This window comes from Amphibalanus amphitrite, unplaced genomic scaffold (genome assembly GCF_019059575.1).
Source record: "Amphibalanus amphitrite isolate SeventyFive unplaced genomic scaffold, NRLGWU_Aamphi_draft 000566F_arrow, whole genome shotgun sequence".
Lineage (NCBI taxonomy): Eukaryota > Metazoa > Arthropoda > Thecostraca > Balanomorpha > Balanidae > Amphibalanus > Amphibalanus amphitrite.
The window spans coordinates 249,625-268,983 of NW_024882060.1; the positions used below are offsets into that span (position 1 = coordinate 249,625).

The following is a 19,359-nucleotide window of genomic DNA, read 5'->3' on the forward strand; positions in this document are numbered from 1 at the left end:
AATGTATCTGCAATTTGCCCGTTTTTACCCCCCTCTACCCCCCTATTGACATTTTTTAATTTCATTTTTTTAGAAATATAGATCTCGTTGAGCCAAATCGAATGCCGTTTGAATTTTGAAAATCGGCCGGTTAGATCTCGAGATATCAAGGGAGGTCGTAAACAGCCCCCCCCCGCCACTAATATGGGGTAGCCAGGAGCCTGCCACTAATAGGGTTAAAGGGGCGTTCAAACTCAAAAACACCCACTCTCCCCCAACAGGACCCGGGATATAACACAAATTTGTCAGAAAAACGCTGAACGTTTTTTTAGTTTGAGTGGTTACATTAATTATCGGAGATAAGAGGGATGTGAAAATATTCCTTAATCCATTCATCAACAGGTACTAGTGGTAGCGAAAAAATATGAACAATTTAAACAGCAGGTGAAGCTTGTGATGATCGACACACGTGTAACCAATTTGTGCCTATTTGTAGACGCATACATTTTATTTATATTTGTCCCTTAGATGCGAACCATCATTGATACCCTGTCTACGCTTCTTCATAAGGTCGAGCTAAATGACACGAAGTTTTCTTCTGGCGCCCGGTTTCCAAATGAGCTTGATAGTTAGACTAAAAAAGCATCGATTCTTCGACAGTTTTATCAGTTTCGGGTTTCCTTGTCCCTATTTATCGCCCCGTATTTAAAACAACGGAAACAATCTGAACCACACGTATGTAACTGAGAGTTACAGCAGATACAATAAAATGACGATCAACCAACAACACAGTACCGAGGCCTTTACAGCATGTGCACATCGCACATGGGCAAACACACTGACACACGGCACAAAACTCCACCATGCCTGACAACACTCGCGCTGATACAACACAGTCGCCAATACATGGCGATACATTTGTTCATTTGCCTTAGATTCGAATTATTAAGACAGCCGGGACCTGCGCATTGTCTACCTACTTATTCCCTGAATTCAGGTGGTAGCGCAGTTGATTATTGTCCCCGTAATTGGCTGCATACTTATCCTCTTCCGAAGAAAAGCTGCCAACAGACACAACTGGCGACCGTTCCGGCAGGGTCAACCCTGACCTGACCTGCCGGGACCTGTCGAGGTCCTGGCAGGTCAGGTCAGGTCAGGTCTCTGCTAATCCCGGTCGTCGGTGTCTGCGGCGGGTGACAGCGGCCGCAGGGGGTCAGGTCTGGTCGTGTCAGGTCACTGCTCGTCCCGATTGTCCGGCTCAGCAGCCGGCGGCAGCGGCCGCAGGGGGTGCCAGCCGGGCGGCGGCAGCAGGCCCAGCGGCGCTCCGTACAGAGGTGGTGCCGGTAGCGGCCGAGAGAGCAGCGCCTCGACTGAAAATGGCGAGAGCCGCGGCTGATGGGCCGGTGGGGGCGGCGGCGGCGGCGGCGGCGGCTGGCACAGCGGCGCGAACGCCGACCGCTGCCCGGCGACGAGCAGCGGCGCGCCGGCGGCGGAGGTGGTGACGCAGCCGGCCTGCAGCGGCCGCAGCAGCTGCTGCCGCACCCGGCTGCCCGAGCCGATAAAGTGCTCGATGGTCTTGACGAGGTCGCCGCAGCAGGCCTCGAGCCGCTCCTCCAGCACGGATGCCTTCTGCGAGGGGAAGATGCGCCGCAGGATCTGCATGTGGCCGAACCAGGCGGCCGCTGAGCGCTCGGCCGGCTCGCCAGAGTCGCCCGAGTCGTCGGCGGGAGGAGCTCGTGACTCCTCGTCACTGGCAGCTGACTCCTCCGTCTCTGGAGAGACAGAGACAGCGGACGCATTAGTATAGTGCACGACACGGATGCAGTAGCCGATTCTATTAATCATTCGTTGATCTGAGGGCTCACCATTTTGCGGAGGAGAGAACGTTATCAGCTATCCAATCTGTGGGCTGTGGTGAGCCGCCGGACCCCCGAGGCCCGAGGACGAGTGTTCTCCATCACTCACCCTGTATTTTCTCACTAGTCTAGACTTACAAAACCTTGTAAGCAGGATCACTGAACTTTTAATGTCCAACTGTCACTTATTTATGATGAATCAAATTATGATGAAGACTTCACATTCGGACTATTTCTATCTTTGGCGAAACGCATCGAAAGACGTTTTTGCCTCAAACTTGGAACCTTCCTAGTTGTCAGGAATGGGAAACATAAAGGTTAATCGGTCATTAGCGGTATTCTAGCTGACCAAGAACCCACGCAATCAGCTAGTTACACCAATCGTGAACGCTGCCGTAAAGACCGTGCGCCCTGACGGATTTACGTAAAACCGGGTAATGCGGGCCAGTCTATCTTCAGGCGTTTACATGTGGTGCCATCTATGGCGAAAGCTGAAACCACACATTTGACTTGTGCTCACCAGGGAGTCTTGCGGTGCAGTATATGTACAGGCGCCCGCTGCTTATTTACAAAGGGCATAACAAGACAGCCGGCAGATGCAATTTACAATTTTATCAAAATATTTACCGTTAAAATCCTATTTACCGTATCAGCCCGACCCCGAAATTACCAGCAGGTGTTACAGTCAGTCGGTACTCCGGTTTCCTGAGACTGAAACTGGACCCGGCAGTGGCTGGTGATCCCAGCCCGGCGCGGCGGACCCCTCGCCACCGGCCGGTGGATAGACCCAGTGCTCCGCTCTACCTCTGCCGCGGACCACTGACTGCGCCGCGTCACCTCTCGCTGTTATGATATGAGCGTGACAAGCCGTCACTTGTGTCAACATTGTGCGGGCGCAGCACTGGTGCTGTGTCGCCTCTGGTGCGGACCGGCCGCTGACGGGGAGGGGACGCGTGTGACCACACCGGACGGCATACACACACAGATTGGGAAAATGGACACCCCGCCGCAGCTACCCCCTGACTGCTGAATGTGGCCCCGTCACATGGTACACCGTAAACGGATTTCGACGGCAGAACATCGCTGGCACTGACGACGTGACCAGAGAGATAATACCATCGCGTCGCTATGATTTCATCGGGATTTAATTACCCATGCACTCGGATGGAATAAAACGGCTGTCTCAATTTTCATACGCTCAGCCTGGGCAGTCACACGAGCAAACGCATTCACATTGACTCAGCCTGTATTGTTCACCAGGTGGTCTCGTAATATTTTAGGAGTATAGTCTCTCTTGAAAGTATCGCGTCCTGGGCTGCGGCGGCTCAGCGAACTATTCCATTCAGTTTGAGGACCCCAGTAGTGAGGTCATGGCCTGTATCATAAAAAGTACGGTGTAACACGATTTTACGCCAGCGGTAGAAGGAAAACTGCTATTTGACGCAGGCCCCAGCGGCTGACAACTGGGTCGAAAAAGGTGAAGGCCGGCCAGAGGTCATGCTCGTATCGCTCTTCCGTGACCCCGCCCATCGCCCCAGGCGGATACTGGCGCCGCTTGGGTTCACCAGCCGGGCGCTCATTGGTCTGCCTTAGTGGGTGCCAATCACTGTTAACTCAGTGTGCGTGACGCGTTAAGTCACAACGAAGCAAAGTTCCGCCATGACCTTATTGGCCCTTTCTGAAGAGGCCTTCTGAACGGCGTAAACAGGTCATGTAAGCATGGTGGCAACCTGGCATCAAATAAATCTTTTTAAAAAGAAGACAGATAGGGGAAGGTGGGGTAAGACGGACCAGCTAAGGTTTGAGGCCGCATATCTTGCTACACTGCTCTCGTAATTCATATTATTTATAGTCTTCGGAATGCTCAATCCTTCCTCTGTTGATATGTGTAAAGACTAAATTTCAAATTAAAGACATCTAGGTGGTGGATGCTCTTAAAGAGGGACATGTCAAAAACTCAGACAAGAAAAAACGTGGGGTAAGACGGACCACCCAGCAGTGCCTGATATCCGTTCATGTGTGTTACACTTCTGCTCTGTACTCTTGTAAGAAAAAGTAACCAGAATGGTAAAATAACAAAATGAGCCTTTATTCTTTACTCATGTGTGATGGAAATGCAGCTAAAAGCTGGGAACATGTGAGTTGATTGTCGTTTGGCATGAATGCATGCTAACTGAGCACTTGCATGCATGGCTCACATGCAACAAAGACTCCTTCCTGAAAAATTAGCTTGCTTAAACTTGTGTCAATGTTTTGGAAAAGAACTTTCCATATGCAGGGTACAATGGACCACCACAGGGTAAGATAGACCACAGTGGTCCGTCTTGCCCCAAATCTAAATTCTGTCATTATCATGACGTATATGTCAAATAGCCCAACATTGCAAAACCTTGCCTTTCCTAAAGTGTGACTATAACTAAGTTTATAACTTTGTTCTTCACAGTTAAGTGCAAAATAGAAACTAATCATGCAAGAAAGGCGCCGTAATTGAATCACCCGTAGACCTCTCATATTAGATCGGTTTGACGAAAAACAACATTTTTCTCAATAACTCAAAAGCTATGCATCCTAGCAGCATGAGCTCAAGGTGGCCATTGTTACGAAGGAAAACAAACATAGTGAAGGCATAAAGCAGTAGATACCAGCAGCGGTTCAGCCGGGAGGGCTGGTGGTCCGTCTTGCCCCGCTGGGCCGTCTTACCCCACCTTCCCCTAAAGGGTAATTTTTTTGTCGCCGATTACTAACCGGCTACCGATTACTAAGAAAAAACAGAGAACGTTCAAATGAAGGACTAAGTGACTAGAGAGGAGATATTTTTGTGATTGGAATCCGCTCGCGGGTGCACCTGCAACCATGGATGCATTATGTTAGCCCGTGCAACTGAAGCTTTTCTTTTTGTTCATATTCGTGCATGCCGCACGGGTTTCCGGATTATACCAAAAACCTGTGGTAGTCGTGCTGATGTCAATGCCGCAGTCAAATTTTCAGCTTTGTAATGAAACAAATCTCAACAAATCCTCTGCGAGTAGGGTGGCTTCCGTTGACCACATGCTTATTGCCATCGCAAGTTACCGCACGGCGACCGCCCCCCCCATCCCTCCGCAAACCACTCCCCTCGCCCCGCCGCGCTGGCTGCCTCCGCGTGTCAGGCTTCGGTCAGTGCTACCAGTGGCTCTCAAACCTTTCCGCTCAAACGAGGCTGGGACAGGTGGCGCCCTCCCCTCAGAGTCGCGATACTTTCAAGAGAGACTATACATACCTGAAGTTTAATGGAATAGGGCAACTATCTGCTGCAGGTGCAAGAAGGTCATGCTAAAACGCGTCCGTGAGTTTCGAGAGTCTTTGAGAAATCTTTTCTTGCCTATTTTATTTCTAAATCAGAATAGGCTACACATATGGTTACCGATCCATGTTCGTGTTTTCTATTTGCATAAGCCCAGATATCCATTACAGTTGTCCGAAAACTCGTCCGGCGGCGTCCCCCACTGCTCTGTTATTAGACTCGGTGCACACCACAAACCTCAGCCCTTTGGTGTCGCGGGGTGCCGGGGGCGGGGAGCGGGGGATGTTTTCTCTGCGGTAACAGTAGCCGGCCACCGGGACACGCTCTGGTGCCGTCCGATTACCAAATACCGGCCCTGCAAACAGGCTGTCACTCAGCGCGGCGCGGCCGGCAGCACCGTCCCCCTCTGTCGGGGCCGCTACTACCCCGCCGAGCCGGTCATAATACTAGTCACCGCACCCGCTCAGGACAGTTACCTAACTAAACACACAGGTGGATTCTGAAGGGTGGTTTTGAGCGTATAAGAGGGTGGATGCCCTTAAAGTTCTCTGAAAATCCATTGGGCTGCTCGGATTTTGCTTGCTTAGGCTCTACAGTGCCGTTTATGTCTTGCTTTTTTATACAATTTGATGTTTTTTTTCTCTTCGCCCAGAATAAAAGATTCCCAAAAATTTGGACGACACTAAAGGCGGAGAACATTTAGCCCTGATATCTACCGAGTTAGACCCACCAACAGGTACCTTTACCAGTATATGTATTATCGTTTATTTACCGTTGGTCCCAATTGAATGATGTTTGCCAATTAGCTATTCTATATGCAGACTTGTGATCAGCTCAGTTGAGCCGGCTCAAAAATCAGCTCAGCTCATGAGCCGGCTCAACATTTTGCCAAATTGTTGAGCTGTGAGCTGAGCCGGCTCAGTAATGCATTGAGCTGAGCTGCTGTCTGAGCTGAGCTGAATGAGCTTGAGCTGAGCTGAGCTGAATGAGCTTGAGCTGAGCTGAGCTGAGCTGAGCTGAGCGAGCTGAGCTGAGCTGATTGAGCTGAGCGAGCTGAGCTGAGCTGAGCTGAGCTGAGCTGATTGAGCTGAGCTGAGCTGAGCTGATTGAGCTGAGTTGAGCTGAGCTGAGCTGAGCTGAGCTGAGCTGATTGAGCTGAGCTGATTTAGCTGAGCTGAGCTGATCCAGTTCTAATTCTTTTCAGTTCATGCTTGGAAATTAACTCAGGATTTGATGCTTCAGCTATGAGCTAGCTATGGAGTGAGCAATTACACTGCCTTCGTGATCGCACTTAAAAATATCAAAACTCTAAAGAAATCAATATTAATCACTAATCAAGCTTAATTTATTTCATCCATGTTGCATGGAAATTGGAAGACCAGGGTCTTGGCCAATTTACAGGCTAATACAGCCAGTCTCAAGTTTCAAGTCTGACTGCAAGATGAATACCTACTGTCAGGCTTTGATGCTTCGCCTTGACACTCTGCTCCGCAATGTACAATTCAGCATTCTTCACTTTGTTATTTAAGCAGTTATTTAAATTAATTTTATCGATAAGGGTTCTTACCTCTGCATAAAATATTTACAATTAGGAATTAGCAAATGTTCCTCTTCGTTGGTTGAATGTGGGCTAAGCAACCATATCCTATTGAAAGTGGGGTGGGGCAGAGGCGCTAACTGGAACTCTCACCTTCTGATGTCCATAATATGGGAAAAGCTCCCTTATTCACACGCCGACTATGAATTCTAATTGTGTTGACATTGCCTTGGTTGAGATCAGGGTGGTGTTTGGTTTCACTCAAGGTTTCACTGATAACAGCACGCTGCTATCACACGTGTCAAATGGGGTTTCCATGGAGATATAAACAAACTCTTATCTCCAAGTGCCAACACTACCCCAAAATGTAACGTCAGCTCCTGGCAGGGTGCCAAGAGCGGATGGCGGCGTGGGCGTGCTGCTCTCGGCCGTGAAACACCGCCTAGTTGAGATGATTCCATGGCGTTTTTTTCGTCTAGCAGATTTTCGTCCGACTTTTCTTCGTCTGGCATTTTTTCGTCTGTACATTTTTTTCGTCTGTAAACTTTTTCGTCCAGACTTTTTTCGTTCGTATATTTTGAACTTATATGTTATGTTAACCCTCGCCCATGTAGGGGGGGGGTTGGTGCAACCCCCCCCCTGAGGTTTTTCGGAAATAGCGCAAAAACGGCGGCGCGCAGCGCCGCCAAATTTTGGGTACCTTATGGGGCAAACCTTGCGCATCTTTTAATAAAAAAAATTTGACCGGGTCATGTCAGGTCACGGAGTTATGACGTCACAAAGGGAACAGCCTCAGGCCGGATTTTCACAAACTGAGTGCCAACGCCCGAGGTTTCCTGCCGGTGGTACGGACATCGGTTGATGGATCGTGATGAAACTTCCCATGCATGTTGGGGCAAGTATTGGCTATCATATGGTATAAGAAACTTGACCGGGTCAGGTCAGGTCACGGAGCTATGACGTCACAAGAGGAACAGCGTCCGGTACTATTTTTGAAAAGCGCCCGAACCACTATTTTGCTAATTCTTGTCACCTCAATGGGAATATGCAGCAATATTAGCATCTATGGGGAGCAAATGGACATCCCAAATCCAAAAATACAATCAGATTTCAAAAATTTAAATTTTGATTTTTCGAATTTCTGCCGCCGACTGTGACCTTGCCGACTTCCGGCGCTCCCAACGCGCCATTTTTAGAGCTAGGGAAACGAAATACATACCAAACGATAGAGAATTGATCAAGGAACACGATAGTGAAGGTTTCAAGTCGATATCTCCCACCGTTTTGCCGCTATCGCCGCGGAAAATTTGAAAAAGTCTATTTTTCCGAAAATTTGACCTTTGACCGGTCAAAAGTAGGTCAAATGTTGACCTAGGACCAAAAAATATACCACCAATCGCGAGATCTCGGCGAGAGCAATCCGTTTGTCTTTTCCGCTAAGCTCTACGACGCTCCGTTTTCAAACGCCAAGGGGGGGGTCGCACCAACCCCCCCCCCCCCTGCATGGGCGAAGGTGGCAGATCGCCGTTTACGGGCGAGGGTTAACATCGCGGGTGCACACTCTGATAACATGTGATAACACTGCCAAGAACAGTCCATTTCATGTAACTATAGTCTGAGTCCAAGTAGACGCACGACTCGCAAAGTCTCAAGGTCTTAATGAGCTTATCTCTTTTGCCCATTGTGTAAGTTGCCTCGCTCCTTGTTAGAGGAGACTTACTTATGCGCCAAGAGCTGGTCTGTTTTTTAACCCTCGCCCGTATTGGTGTTTTTCCAGCCGCGAACGTATAAGGGGGCGGGGGTCCGTTGGACCCCCCCTTGCCGTTTCGTCCCTGATCGAGCTAGAGCTTCGCGGAAAAAACGAGCGTGCTGCCCGCGACGAGAGGAAGCCGATGATACCCAATTTTAAGGTCCTAGGTTATCGGTTGACCTTCCAGGTCAGGTCAATGACCCAAAAGTCGGGAAAATCGGGACCTGTTAGAACGTCGTAAAACGTGGCTGCTATGGGGTTTTTCGGGGTGCTGATCACGAATATCATGTTAGTTATGATCACTGATGATGTCTTTATGCATTGAGGCCAGGTCGGGTCAGGTCAGGTCAACCAGTAAGGATTTTGCCGGGTATTCGTAGTAGCCTCTGACAGCTTCGTAACATGTTACGAAGGCACCAAAACTGCTTCGTAAATGTTCAAATGGTTGCTAAATTCGAATTCAGCTCCAAAAACTAGCATAGAAACATGTAAAACTCGAAAAAGTGAACCGAGGTCATCAAAGGTCAATGACCTGACCTGACCTTCCGGTGACCTTGACACCCACCCTAATGCATGGGAGCAACATCATATGCCATGTTTGAACACTTGAAACCACAAAAAGACTGCTAACGCGCGGCTAATGCGAGCCGACATACGCCGAATCGCGATTCCGGCCAAACATGGTCTCGAAAAGTAGGTCACAGGTCAAAGGTCATTAGGGTCAGGGTCATGAAATTTTCAGGATAGGTGTAAAATTGATTATCGCGAGGGTACTGAAAGTTTCGTCGCGATCGGCCGCTTTTTACGCGAGTTATTCGCGAAAAACAGGGGGGTCCGTTCGACCCCCCCCCCCCCCCTATACGGGCGAGGGTTAAGCATGTCCGATTTAAAAAGAACGACTGAGCGATCTAAGCGTGAATTTAACTGAGCGGAAACTGAGCTAAGCTGAATTGAGCGGAAACTGAGCTGAGCTGAACGGGAACTGAGCTGAGCTGAGCTGAGCGGAAACTGAGCTGAGCTGAGCGGAAACTGAGCTGAGCTGAGCGGAAACTGAGCTGAGCGGAAACTGAGCTGAGCTGAGCTGAGCGGAAACTGAGCTGAGCTGAGCTGAGCGGAAGCTGAGCTGAGCTGAGCTGAGCGGAAACTGAGCTGAGCTGAGCTGAGCGGAAACTGAGCTGAGCTGAGCTGAGCGGAAACTGAGCTGAGCTGAGCTGAGCGTGAGCGGAGCACAGCCGGTTTGAGCGGAGCGTGAGCTGAGCTGAGCCGTGTTAAACTGAGCGGGAGCTGAGCGGGAGCGGATAAAACGGAGTTGAGCTGAGCGAGCTCACTTTTTTCTTGAGCTGTCACAAGTCTGTCTATATGCAGTATAAGGACACCTAAGGATCAAAATAGAATGGCCAAAGTGTGGTTATCATTACATGTGCGAGCAAGTGCATCTAAAGGATATTCACCGATCTAGCAAATATGCGCCCCAGCTGCTATGCTAATGCTAAACGCTAAACGCTATGCTATGCTCTGATGCTAATCTCAACGGGGCTCCAAGTTTTCAGCTGCGTTCGACTCTAGGCCGCCTGGCTCCCGCCTGCACTGACCGTGGTCGGTGGCGGTCTGGTCGGCCGCCTGAGACTGCGTCATGTTCATTCCGAAGATGGGTCCCGGGGGCAGGTAGGCGCACGAGGAGCCGGTGGCCACTGCTCGCAGACCCATGGCAATGGCGTCCTCGGCCGCCTGCTGCCGCTTCAGGGCTACCTGTGGTCGAACGGAGACGGTGAGACAACGAGGCAACGGGCCACTTCACTCATAGCCATCGGCCGCAGGACCGGGAGACGGTGAGACGGCAGAGACAACAGTCGGAGAGGAAGAGAGGAACAGTCGGAGAGGACCTGCGGCTGCACGGAGACGGCAGAAACACGGAGAAACGGAGGGCGAAGTCATGGATCACACTTTCTTTACAGTGCTTCAGAGACGCAACAGACACATAAGTTAATCACTTTTCACTCACACCGTCTCACCTGGGCGGCCATTACGCGCTGCCTTTCGGCGATGAGACTGCACTTGGCACACGCGCAGTCCTTGAAGCGACAGTGTCGCTTGTGGCCCTTGAGCCACGAGATGACGCCGTGGTTGCGGCAGCGGGCGCACTTTGGCTTTCGCGCGCCCTTCTCCGTGGTCGGGTAGGCCAGTGGCTGCCGCTCCATAACGGTGATGTCGAGCTGTGAAACGCGCGGTCGACGGTACCGGCTCGAGTCTGAGAAGGGGAGGGCAATTAGTGGTCACCGCTGCATGCTATCCCATTGTGCGAATACGTTAACATTTCGTGAAAGGATAATGCATAAAAACAAGAGGTTTTACCATGCATGACCGTTGCAGTGAACTTTTATTGAATCTTTCGACAATGATGCAAAGGGACCCGTAAGGACTAAGGATTTTGTAGTCTTTCAGGTTTGTGTGCTATGGTAAATCGTACTTAGATTCCATGGGATTACAAAAAGAAAAAGTAACTAAATCTCGAAGTTTGGTTGGAACAATAAATCGATTTATTTATCAAGCCTGAGTGAGCGTCACGAATAACATAAATTATTGTGTGCGATAATAAACTGAGCAATTAGCATATGAAGTTCCCATAATCCGGAAAGCTGATGCTAGAGTAAAGAAGTTAATGCATTGCACGTAGCCAGGAGCCTGCCACTAATAGGGTTAAGCTAATCAGCAACTCACAAACTGCTATGCATGCACAAGACAAAAAAAGCATCTACCTATATAACTTCATGGAATATGTATCAGTCTAAACATAGAAAATGTGTCCTATCATAAGACGATTTTATAATTTTTCCTTACAACGATGCTTTGCAAAACCATCTCTAAAAATGATAGGGCAAAAAAGGCCATAGGGAAGGCTACACAAAAGTGGATAAGTCGAATAGCAGTCGTGTGTGTCCACTCACCGCCGCGTGACCGCCCCCCGGACTGAGGACGCACCGGCCGCCGGCTCCCGTTCCCGAGCAGCCGCGTTCCCTGTCGGCACCGACGCGTCGACTGCGACGGACACAGAGTGTCGGCGGCGACGAACCGTGCGACGCCGCGACGACCGCCTCCGCGTCGGCACCAGCGATGGACGGGATGGGGTGCCTACCGGGCCAGGGGTGGAGGCTGCTGAATGACATGTGTGCATTTATCGTGGTGGATCGGATTAGATATATATGCTATCCGATTACTTGAACACTTTTTCACTGGAGGGTATTCGGAGCAAATACCCTCCCCTCGCAGTGCCCAAAATCGACGAAAATTTTCGTTTTTCGAGAGCAAAAATAAAACTTAACTGTTATTTACTAAGAAAAGGCTGTTGTGGAAGGCTGTTGTTGAAAGGGTTGAAAGGAAGCGCTGCACAGCAGTGCTAATGGAAAAAGGTTCTGGAGAAACCTTGGTCGTATGCACCCTACAGCGTCCAACAACACCTTTATTTGATCCGCCAATGCACTTTTTGCATTGTGTGTGTTTTTTATATTCACTATCATAGGCGGTAGAACGGGGGAGGGGGGGGGGGGGGCACCGGGGCACCGTGCCCCCCTTGATTTTGCCATTTTTACATTAGAACCGTGTAAGACGCCCAGGGCAGGTGAAACGCACCATGCCCTTATTTGCGACACAGTTGAATGGTCCTATACTTTTATAAACATTACAGGTGAAACAAGTACCTACTGTGGAAGCAAAATGCTGATGAAGTTTGTTGCGCGCCATTATCAATGGGCTGATTTTATAGCCAAAAACATGACTCTATGAGATTTTTTAAATAAATATCTGTCATAAAAAGACATTAAATTCACTATTCCGTTGTGACTTTGATCTGAGACGCTTTCAGTAAGCAAGACTAGTTTATTGCCTACCAAAAGCAGTGTGAAATAATTGTGCCATGTTTGCTGATTTATCAGGTATGCCGCTAAACATAGGCATGGTAAAATTCGCAAAGCGCCCCGGCACCTGGTTTGTAAAACGCCCATGCCATTTTCACATGTAAAATGTCTTGCATTCCAAAAGTGGCTTAATTGCGATGCATTGTTGCCGTCGGATAAAAAGGCGAGAAAAACATTGGAAACAGTGATTTTTTTTTGCAATGGGTCAGTTTATTGGGCGAGACAACTTTGCTTGCAATTGCTGAAGTATCGTTTATTTTCGAAACGGTACTCCATCTAATTCGATTCTCCGAAGGCAATGCTACTGACCTCATAATACGTTTCTGCATACCTATGTAAAAATATAGTACCTAGTACGGATGAAAACGGAATATTATATGCAATATCTATGCAAACGAAACTCATCAACAGGTGACAACCAAAGTGGGGCGTTTTACAACACCCGTTTGCAGAGATCTTGCAAAAGCTCATTCTTACTGGAATGCAGTATCCGAGCGAGTGCCTTGCGTATTATTTTGTTAAATAGTCGGAAGATAAGACTTAAACAAAATACCTAATGATATATGGTGAAATAACCAGTTCAGTGGTGGCACACCGTTTTTCCTTCAGGGGGCGTTTTGGACGGTTCTCCCCTATCGTTGCCCGTACCTCAATGTTTTTTCCGAAGGTAAGCAAGTTTTTATTTATTTATTTATTTATTTATTTATTTCACATCATCAGGTATTTCCACACAAAATGGGCTATTCCAATACCCTCGTCATACAATGTAACACCGCACGGTATAAAAAAAAAACAAGTTATAAAGATAGATAAAAAAAAAACACACACACACACACACATCTTCATGAGAACAAAATCGCGGACACTTAAAATAAACTAACTAGTCACGAAAAAAAATCACGATGCATCAGCCAACATTTTGCGAATGTGGCGCTTAAAAGAAGTCATGCTAAGGTGGTTCACATGATGATCTATGGCGAATGTGTTATACAACTTGGATGCACGATAGATGAATGTACGTTGTCCATGGTTGTTGCGGGGGCGAGTGGTTGAAATATGATCCGACTGCCGTGTTCTTCGAGAGATTGATTCATGATTAAACAACAGTGCTTCACGCAATCCTATTGGTACGTCCAGCGATAAAAAATTATGAATCATGCACATGTCAAAATAGTCAACTAGCTTTGGAACAGTGAGCCAACCTAAGTCTGAAATGACATCCGAAACATGGTCGTATTTCCGTCGACCGGAAATAACTCGTGCTGCGAAGTTGACTATTTTTTGTAGTTCGGTCAGTACATTTTTGCCACAGCTACCATACACCTGCGCACAGTATCGAATGTGAGAAAGTACAAGAGAATCGACGATACGAGGTAGAACAGAAGCCGGTAGAGTATGTTTAACGTGCGAGATTCCAATGAGAATGCCAAAACATTTGTTAACAACATGTTGCACGTGGCGCTCCCATGACAGGTTTGGGTCCATTATCACACCTAAGTTCCTCACGCTCTCGGTAGACATCACCACTTCACCCATGAATGACACTTTTGGAACTTCATCTAACTGGACTAATTGCCGTCTGTCACCGAAAACCATCAGTTCCGTTTTACTAGGATTAACCATCATACCGTTTTGCATAAACCAGTTACTCAAGATACCTAAAACGTCTTCCATAGCACACTGCATATCCCGAATTTTGTGTCTCGACCCGGTTAGTGCTAGCTGAGTATCATCCGCATACCTGATTAAAGTTACTCGGAAACCGTTCACAGAGGACGGAATGTGACATGCGATGTCATTGCTTAGAATATTAAACAATAAACTTCCTAACGTTGAGCCCTGGAAGCATCCCACCGATATCGGTAAGGGTTCTGATAATTCGTCGCCGATCCTTACCCTCTGAGTATGTCCCTCGAGGTAGCTCTTGAACCACCCTGTCCTAATCTGTAAGAGACTCAATTTTTCAAGAATAGTACTATGATCGACCACATCAAAACACCGACTTAACCCTATTAGTGGCAGGGGGGGGGGGTTGTTTTCATCCACCCCTCAGGTTTTTCGGGAATATCTCCGAAACCGCTGAAGCTACGATGCTGAAATTTTCTGACTTTTCCTAAAACTAAATTGGGCACATTCCCTGAAAATTTCAAGTTCATAACTTTACCAAGGGCGGCTCCAGAGCACTGGGAATTGGGGGGTCCTATTCGTGAAGCGAGTCATTTGGGCGATGATCACGATGCTGATGTATTATAACTGTATGCACCAGTTTTATCATGTGATAACATATACAAAGTTATTGTGCATCCTCTTTTGACACGTTTTTGCTATAATAGGCGGATCCAGGCGTCCAAAAAGGGGGGTTATGTTTTACCTCCCAACATAGGTGCCCTGACACCGCCTATGCATGACCAATACAATTGTAGTCGTTCTCTCATAAGAAAATTGTAACATAACAAGACCATTACCACCCTTTTTAGAAACAGTACCAACAAAAACCTTATTTGCTATACTTTTTGTGTACCCCCAATCTCAATGATCTGTATCCGCCTATGATTTTTGAAAATGCATATTTTTAGGATCCATGTGAATTCCTGGTTCATTCTTTATCGATCGGCAAAAGTTGCGTTAAGATTGGTTCAGAAACCTGGCCGTGATAAGCAGTCTAAAATGTATCTGCAATTTGCCCGTTTTTACCCCCCTCAACCCCCCTTTTGATATTTTCTTAATTTTTTTTTTTAGAAATGTAGATCACGTTGAGCGAAGTCGAATGCCGTTTGAATTTTGAAAATCGGCCCGTTAGATCTCGAGATATCAAGGGGGGGTCGTAAACAGCCCCCCCTGCCACTAATAGGGGTAGCCAGGAGCCTGCCACTAATAGGGTTAAATCTAAAAGAGCTAGCAATGAAATTTCCGAATTGTCCATACCTTTCAAAATTTCGTCAGTCATTGATACGAGTGCCGTTGCCGTGGAATGATTCGCCATAAAGACATGCTGATCGATGGTGAATAAATGTTGCTGAGTCAGATAACTAGTCACCTGGGTGTGAACTACTTTTTCAATGATCTTACAATAGAGGTGGCAAAACGTGAAAATTTTGGGAACCAGACTCGAACCAGACCCGACTGGACATTTCTGGAACCAGTCGGACCCGGTTTAAGTTTGAATCGGAACCAGTTGGACCCGTTCCCCAGAAGTCAATTAATACAAACTAATTGTAGGTACCATTAGTTGCATCATGTAAAACAGCCTTTTCCCACTGGGAATCCTCATGGGCTATAGTGTCCAAAGAAACATACATGAGCACATGTTTTATTTTCTATTGACTTCATATTTTGCAATCATGTGTAGTGTGCAAGATGTATGGCTTATGGTATAGGACCCGGTTGGACCCGGTCAAAAATGTCCAGGAACCGGTCTGGACCCATATGGGTCCAGACTGGTTCTTTGGACCGGGTCCTCGGGTCCACATTTTGCCACCTCTATCTTACAAATGACACTCACAATGGTTATGGGTCTAAAATTCGCCGCTTCCGAGGGGTCATTTCTTTTGTGCAAGGGTAGCACCTCTGCCTTCTTCCATCCATCTGGTACAGTTTCCGTCACTATGCTTGTATTCACTATGCGCAACAAATATCTGCCTACTACTCCAAGACTTAACTTCAAAATTTTGAGTGGCACATCTCCTTCAATGCTGGAATTTTTGTTTGGCATACTGAATATAACAGCTTTAAGATGATCTAAAGTCACAGGCGTCAGCGTGAGGGCACCGGCGTTAACACGAGGCAAGCGAACGTTGAGTTTTTCCATTCCGGAACTCCGAAAGTCTCTCATCACCTTCTCTCTGGTTTGCGTGCCGATCGACGTAAAATAACTGTTAAGTTCGTCTGAAGAGATATTGGCTGGTTCAACACGGCGACCACGTTTTGGCGCTATGACTGGTTTCAGGTGATGAAACAGTGCCGCAGGTGAAGTTAGCCCATAAGTGCTGTTTCTGGCAAGTTTCTCGAGAGCAAATAACATGCTTTTCATGAAAAAAATTATCGTGAATAGGTTGGAATCCCAGTGGCCAGTAAGCTGGGAAAAACGTAGCGTAAGAAATAAAGGCTTTTACTAGCAATATACTCGGGTCCATAACTAATTTCAATAGAAAAACACAATTCTAACGAAATGTGTTTGTTTATTTCAGACAACCTGCGGCTACAGTTTACCTATTGAATGTTGATTTCAGGTCATGAACAGTTAACGAATCCCTCTCGATTTTTGATGGATTATTCGCGAAATAGCGATCGATCGCGACGAGACTTTCACCTATCCACTCATTTTGATCAATTTTAGACCTACCCTGAAAATTTCATGACCCTGACCTAAATGTCATATAACGAGCGACTCCGAGAGCATGTCAGGTCAGAACGGCTATTTGATGGACCTCAGCAATCAGCATATATATCACTTATCAGCTGTTCGTTTCCAGACTTCTTGTGGTAACGTACGCGCCAACATGTGAAATGTTGTTTGTCCCATGGCATGTGTGCCAAGACCGTGTAAAGGTCTTATCAATATCTAAGTCACTGACCTCTTGTGACCTCGGGTGACTTTTAGAGTTTTACGACTTCTGAGGATCGTTTATGAGCTGATTTCGAATCGAACACCCATTTGAGCGTTTGAGAACTAGTTTGAGAGCTCATGCAACAGTTTTGAAACTGTCAGTGGTGGAAATCTGCCACTGTGGATGGCCGACTGGAGGCGAGATGGTTGACCGGACCTGACCTAACCGGGCCTGACCCGACCTACCTCAAATGCATGGATACATTTTCTTGCATCACAATAAATGCTGAATTAGAAATCAGGACCCCGGGGAAAAAACTTCACAAAAACTCACATCAAGCAGGTCAAGCAGGTCCCGAATTTCCCGCCCAGTCGTTGACCAGAGCTGGAAGGTCAATCAATGACCTAGGGCCTTCAAGTTGGATACCATTGGCTTATTCTCGTCACAGGCAGCACACTCGTTTTTCTAGTTCGATCAGGAGCCGATCGGCTGGCGGGGGTGGATCGTTGGACCCTCTCGGCTATCGATACGGTTGACGATTTAAAGGGACCCTCCCACCTTCAAAAAAGGTAATGAATTGGCATGAAAGTGATGTCGCTCGGTTCGTCCGAGACCCCCTGGATCCGCCAGTGAGTCAGGTCACCAGTACTATCAGCTTGGGGAGCTCTCACGCTTTGACACCATCTGTCGCCTGTCACCTAGTTGAACACTGAACAAAGACAGACGTGTCTCATACCCGGGACGCAGATCAGGGTGATGAAAGAGGACCGCACATGTGGATAGTTAGGGAATTCTTTGTACATATTCCGCTGTCTGGGTAATTATTTGTGTTTTATACTTGAACCGGTTGAAATGAAATTCCTATATGTATATTGCGTTATACGGGAGTGTTAGCCGGTGTTACATTATAATGCAGATATATTTTGGGAAAGGCGTCCTCAATTGTGTTGCCCAGTAGCGCTAGATATAACGTTACTGTCCCCCAAAATGAGGTCAAACACATTAGGCGCGGTCGGCCGTGTCGTCCGTCGTGGCGGTTCAGTTTCCGTCGGGTGTCACAATGTTGGCTCGTGCCGGTCGGCGCCGGCAGCCGGCGGCCCATCTCCCGCCGTGATACCCTGTCGCCGCCGAGGCCACCCATGTCCACAGCCGACCAATCACCGTCGAGCCCCGCCGTACTCCGCCAATCAGCGCTGACTGGGGCGGAGCCAAAGCTGTCGGCCGCCCGCCGGCTTGTTTGCGGAGGTAAAAGGAAAAATATACTTTGTGACACGGCTGTGATTAATGTATTGAATGCAGTCATTATTATTTAGGCAGCGTCGAGCGATAGTGTTGACTCTGGCTGGCCGGAGATAGTGTTTACTCGGCATGATGCCGCCTGTCAAGGGGAGGCCGCCACACGGGCGAAAATCAGCACACTGAGGATCGGATGACGCCGGCGCGCGCTGGTCACCGTTCCAGTCAGTCACGGGCTCCGTCGGTCGACAGAGGTGGCCCGGAGCCGGCAGTGGGCGCACTGGTCCGCGCCGAGCTTCTGGTGCCGATGGCGTTTAAACGGAATGATCGGCTCTGAGCATTCCAGTATTTCATAAACGTTTATTGACTGATGCACTTTCCCTCTTGCACTTCTAGTCTGTTTGCCTTCAGACTATTGTGCACATTCGAGGTAATTCCAGGTTATTCCAGGGTATTTCAGGCTTGCTATCCAGTATCAAGGATCACCTTGCCCGTGGTCTCGGATTGACCACCGCCGACCAATCATGATTGATACCCTACCTACAATGATAAAACTAGATTTCGAAGACAAAGACATGTGACTTGGAGTATCCAGCTACCCCGGACAGGTACACAACTTTCCGTTTACTTAGTCTAACGAATCGAACTTCGTCACCCACGGCTTTGAAGGAACAAAACGCAATGCTGCAAGACACTTCGATTGAATGGACGCACCATTGCCAAAACATACACCTAACTATGTAGTTCGTGGCACAGCGACATAGCTAGAACTTCGCCGTATTTACCATCGCTCGCCGCAATGCGAATGAAGGGACTTCGTGTGGGGCGGTCGAGCCGACACATGGAATGAATGGGAAGGGGTGGAGTCTGGAGCAGCGATGAGCCGCGCTTGGAAGGTATTTCGTAGAAATGGACACGGTGAGACATGCCTACGCAATAATGCTTAGGTATGTGTGCCTGTACTGTAATTAGTGTATACGAGTCGCAATTTTAACATAAAACTATCCCATATCCGCATGAAAACCATCCGAACCGCGCAGGGGCGCGGGAACTACTTTCAGACTGGGGGGCACACCATAATACAGATCAACCTAGGGTACCCCCAAATCTGGTTCTCTCACCGGTTTTAGGCCACTTATTTTTCATCCCTTGGCTTTTTCAACAAAAAAAGAAAATATTGGCAAAAAAGTGCTGTATTTCATCTCAAAGTTGTGGGGGCACCGCCCCCACAGCCCCAGAGTTGAGGGGGGGGAGGGGGCA

At 48.0% G+C, this 19,359-nt stretch overlaps 1 protein-coding gene across 1 annotated transcript; it reads right to left on the minus strand.

Moving 5' to 3' along the window:
• Positions 1-482: 482 nt before the first annotated feature.
• LOC122393976 (doublesex- and mab-3-related transcription factor A2-like) lies at positions 483-11,421 on the minus strand. The gene is made up of 4 exons (XM_043390501.1): positions 11,351-11,421; positions 10,418-10,653; positions 9,998-10,154; positions 483-1,751 (listed from the first exon to the last, which is right to left on the minus strand). Exons 2-4 carry the CDS (start codon positions 10,601-10,603, stop codon positions 1,213-1,215), a joined length of 882 nt encoding a protein of 293 aa, XP_043246436.1. The 5' UTR covers positions 10,604-10,653; positions 11,351-11,421; the 3' UTR covers positions 483-1,212.
• Positions 11,422-19,359: the final 7,938 nt, after the last annotated feature.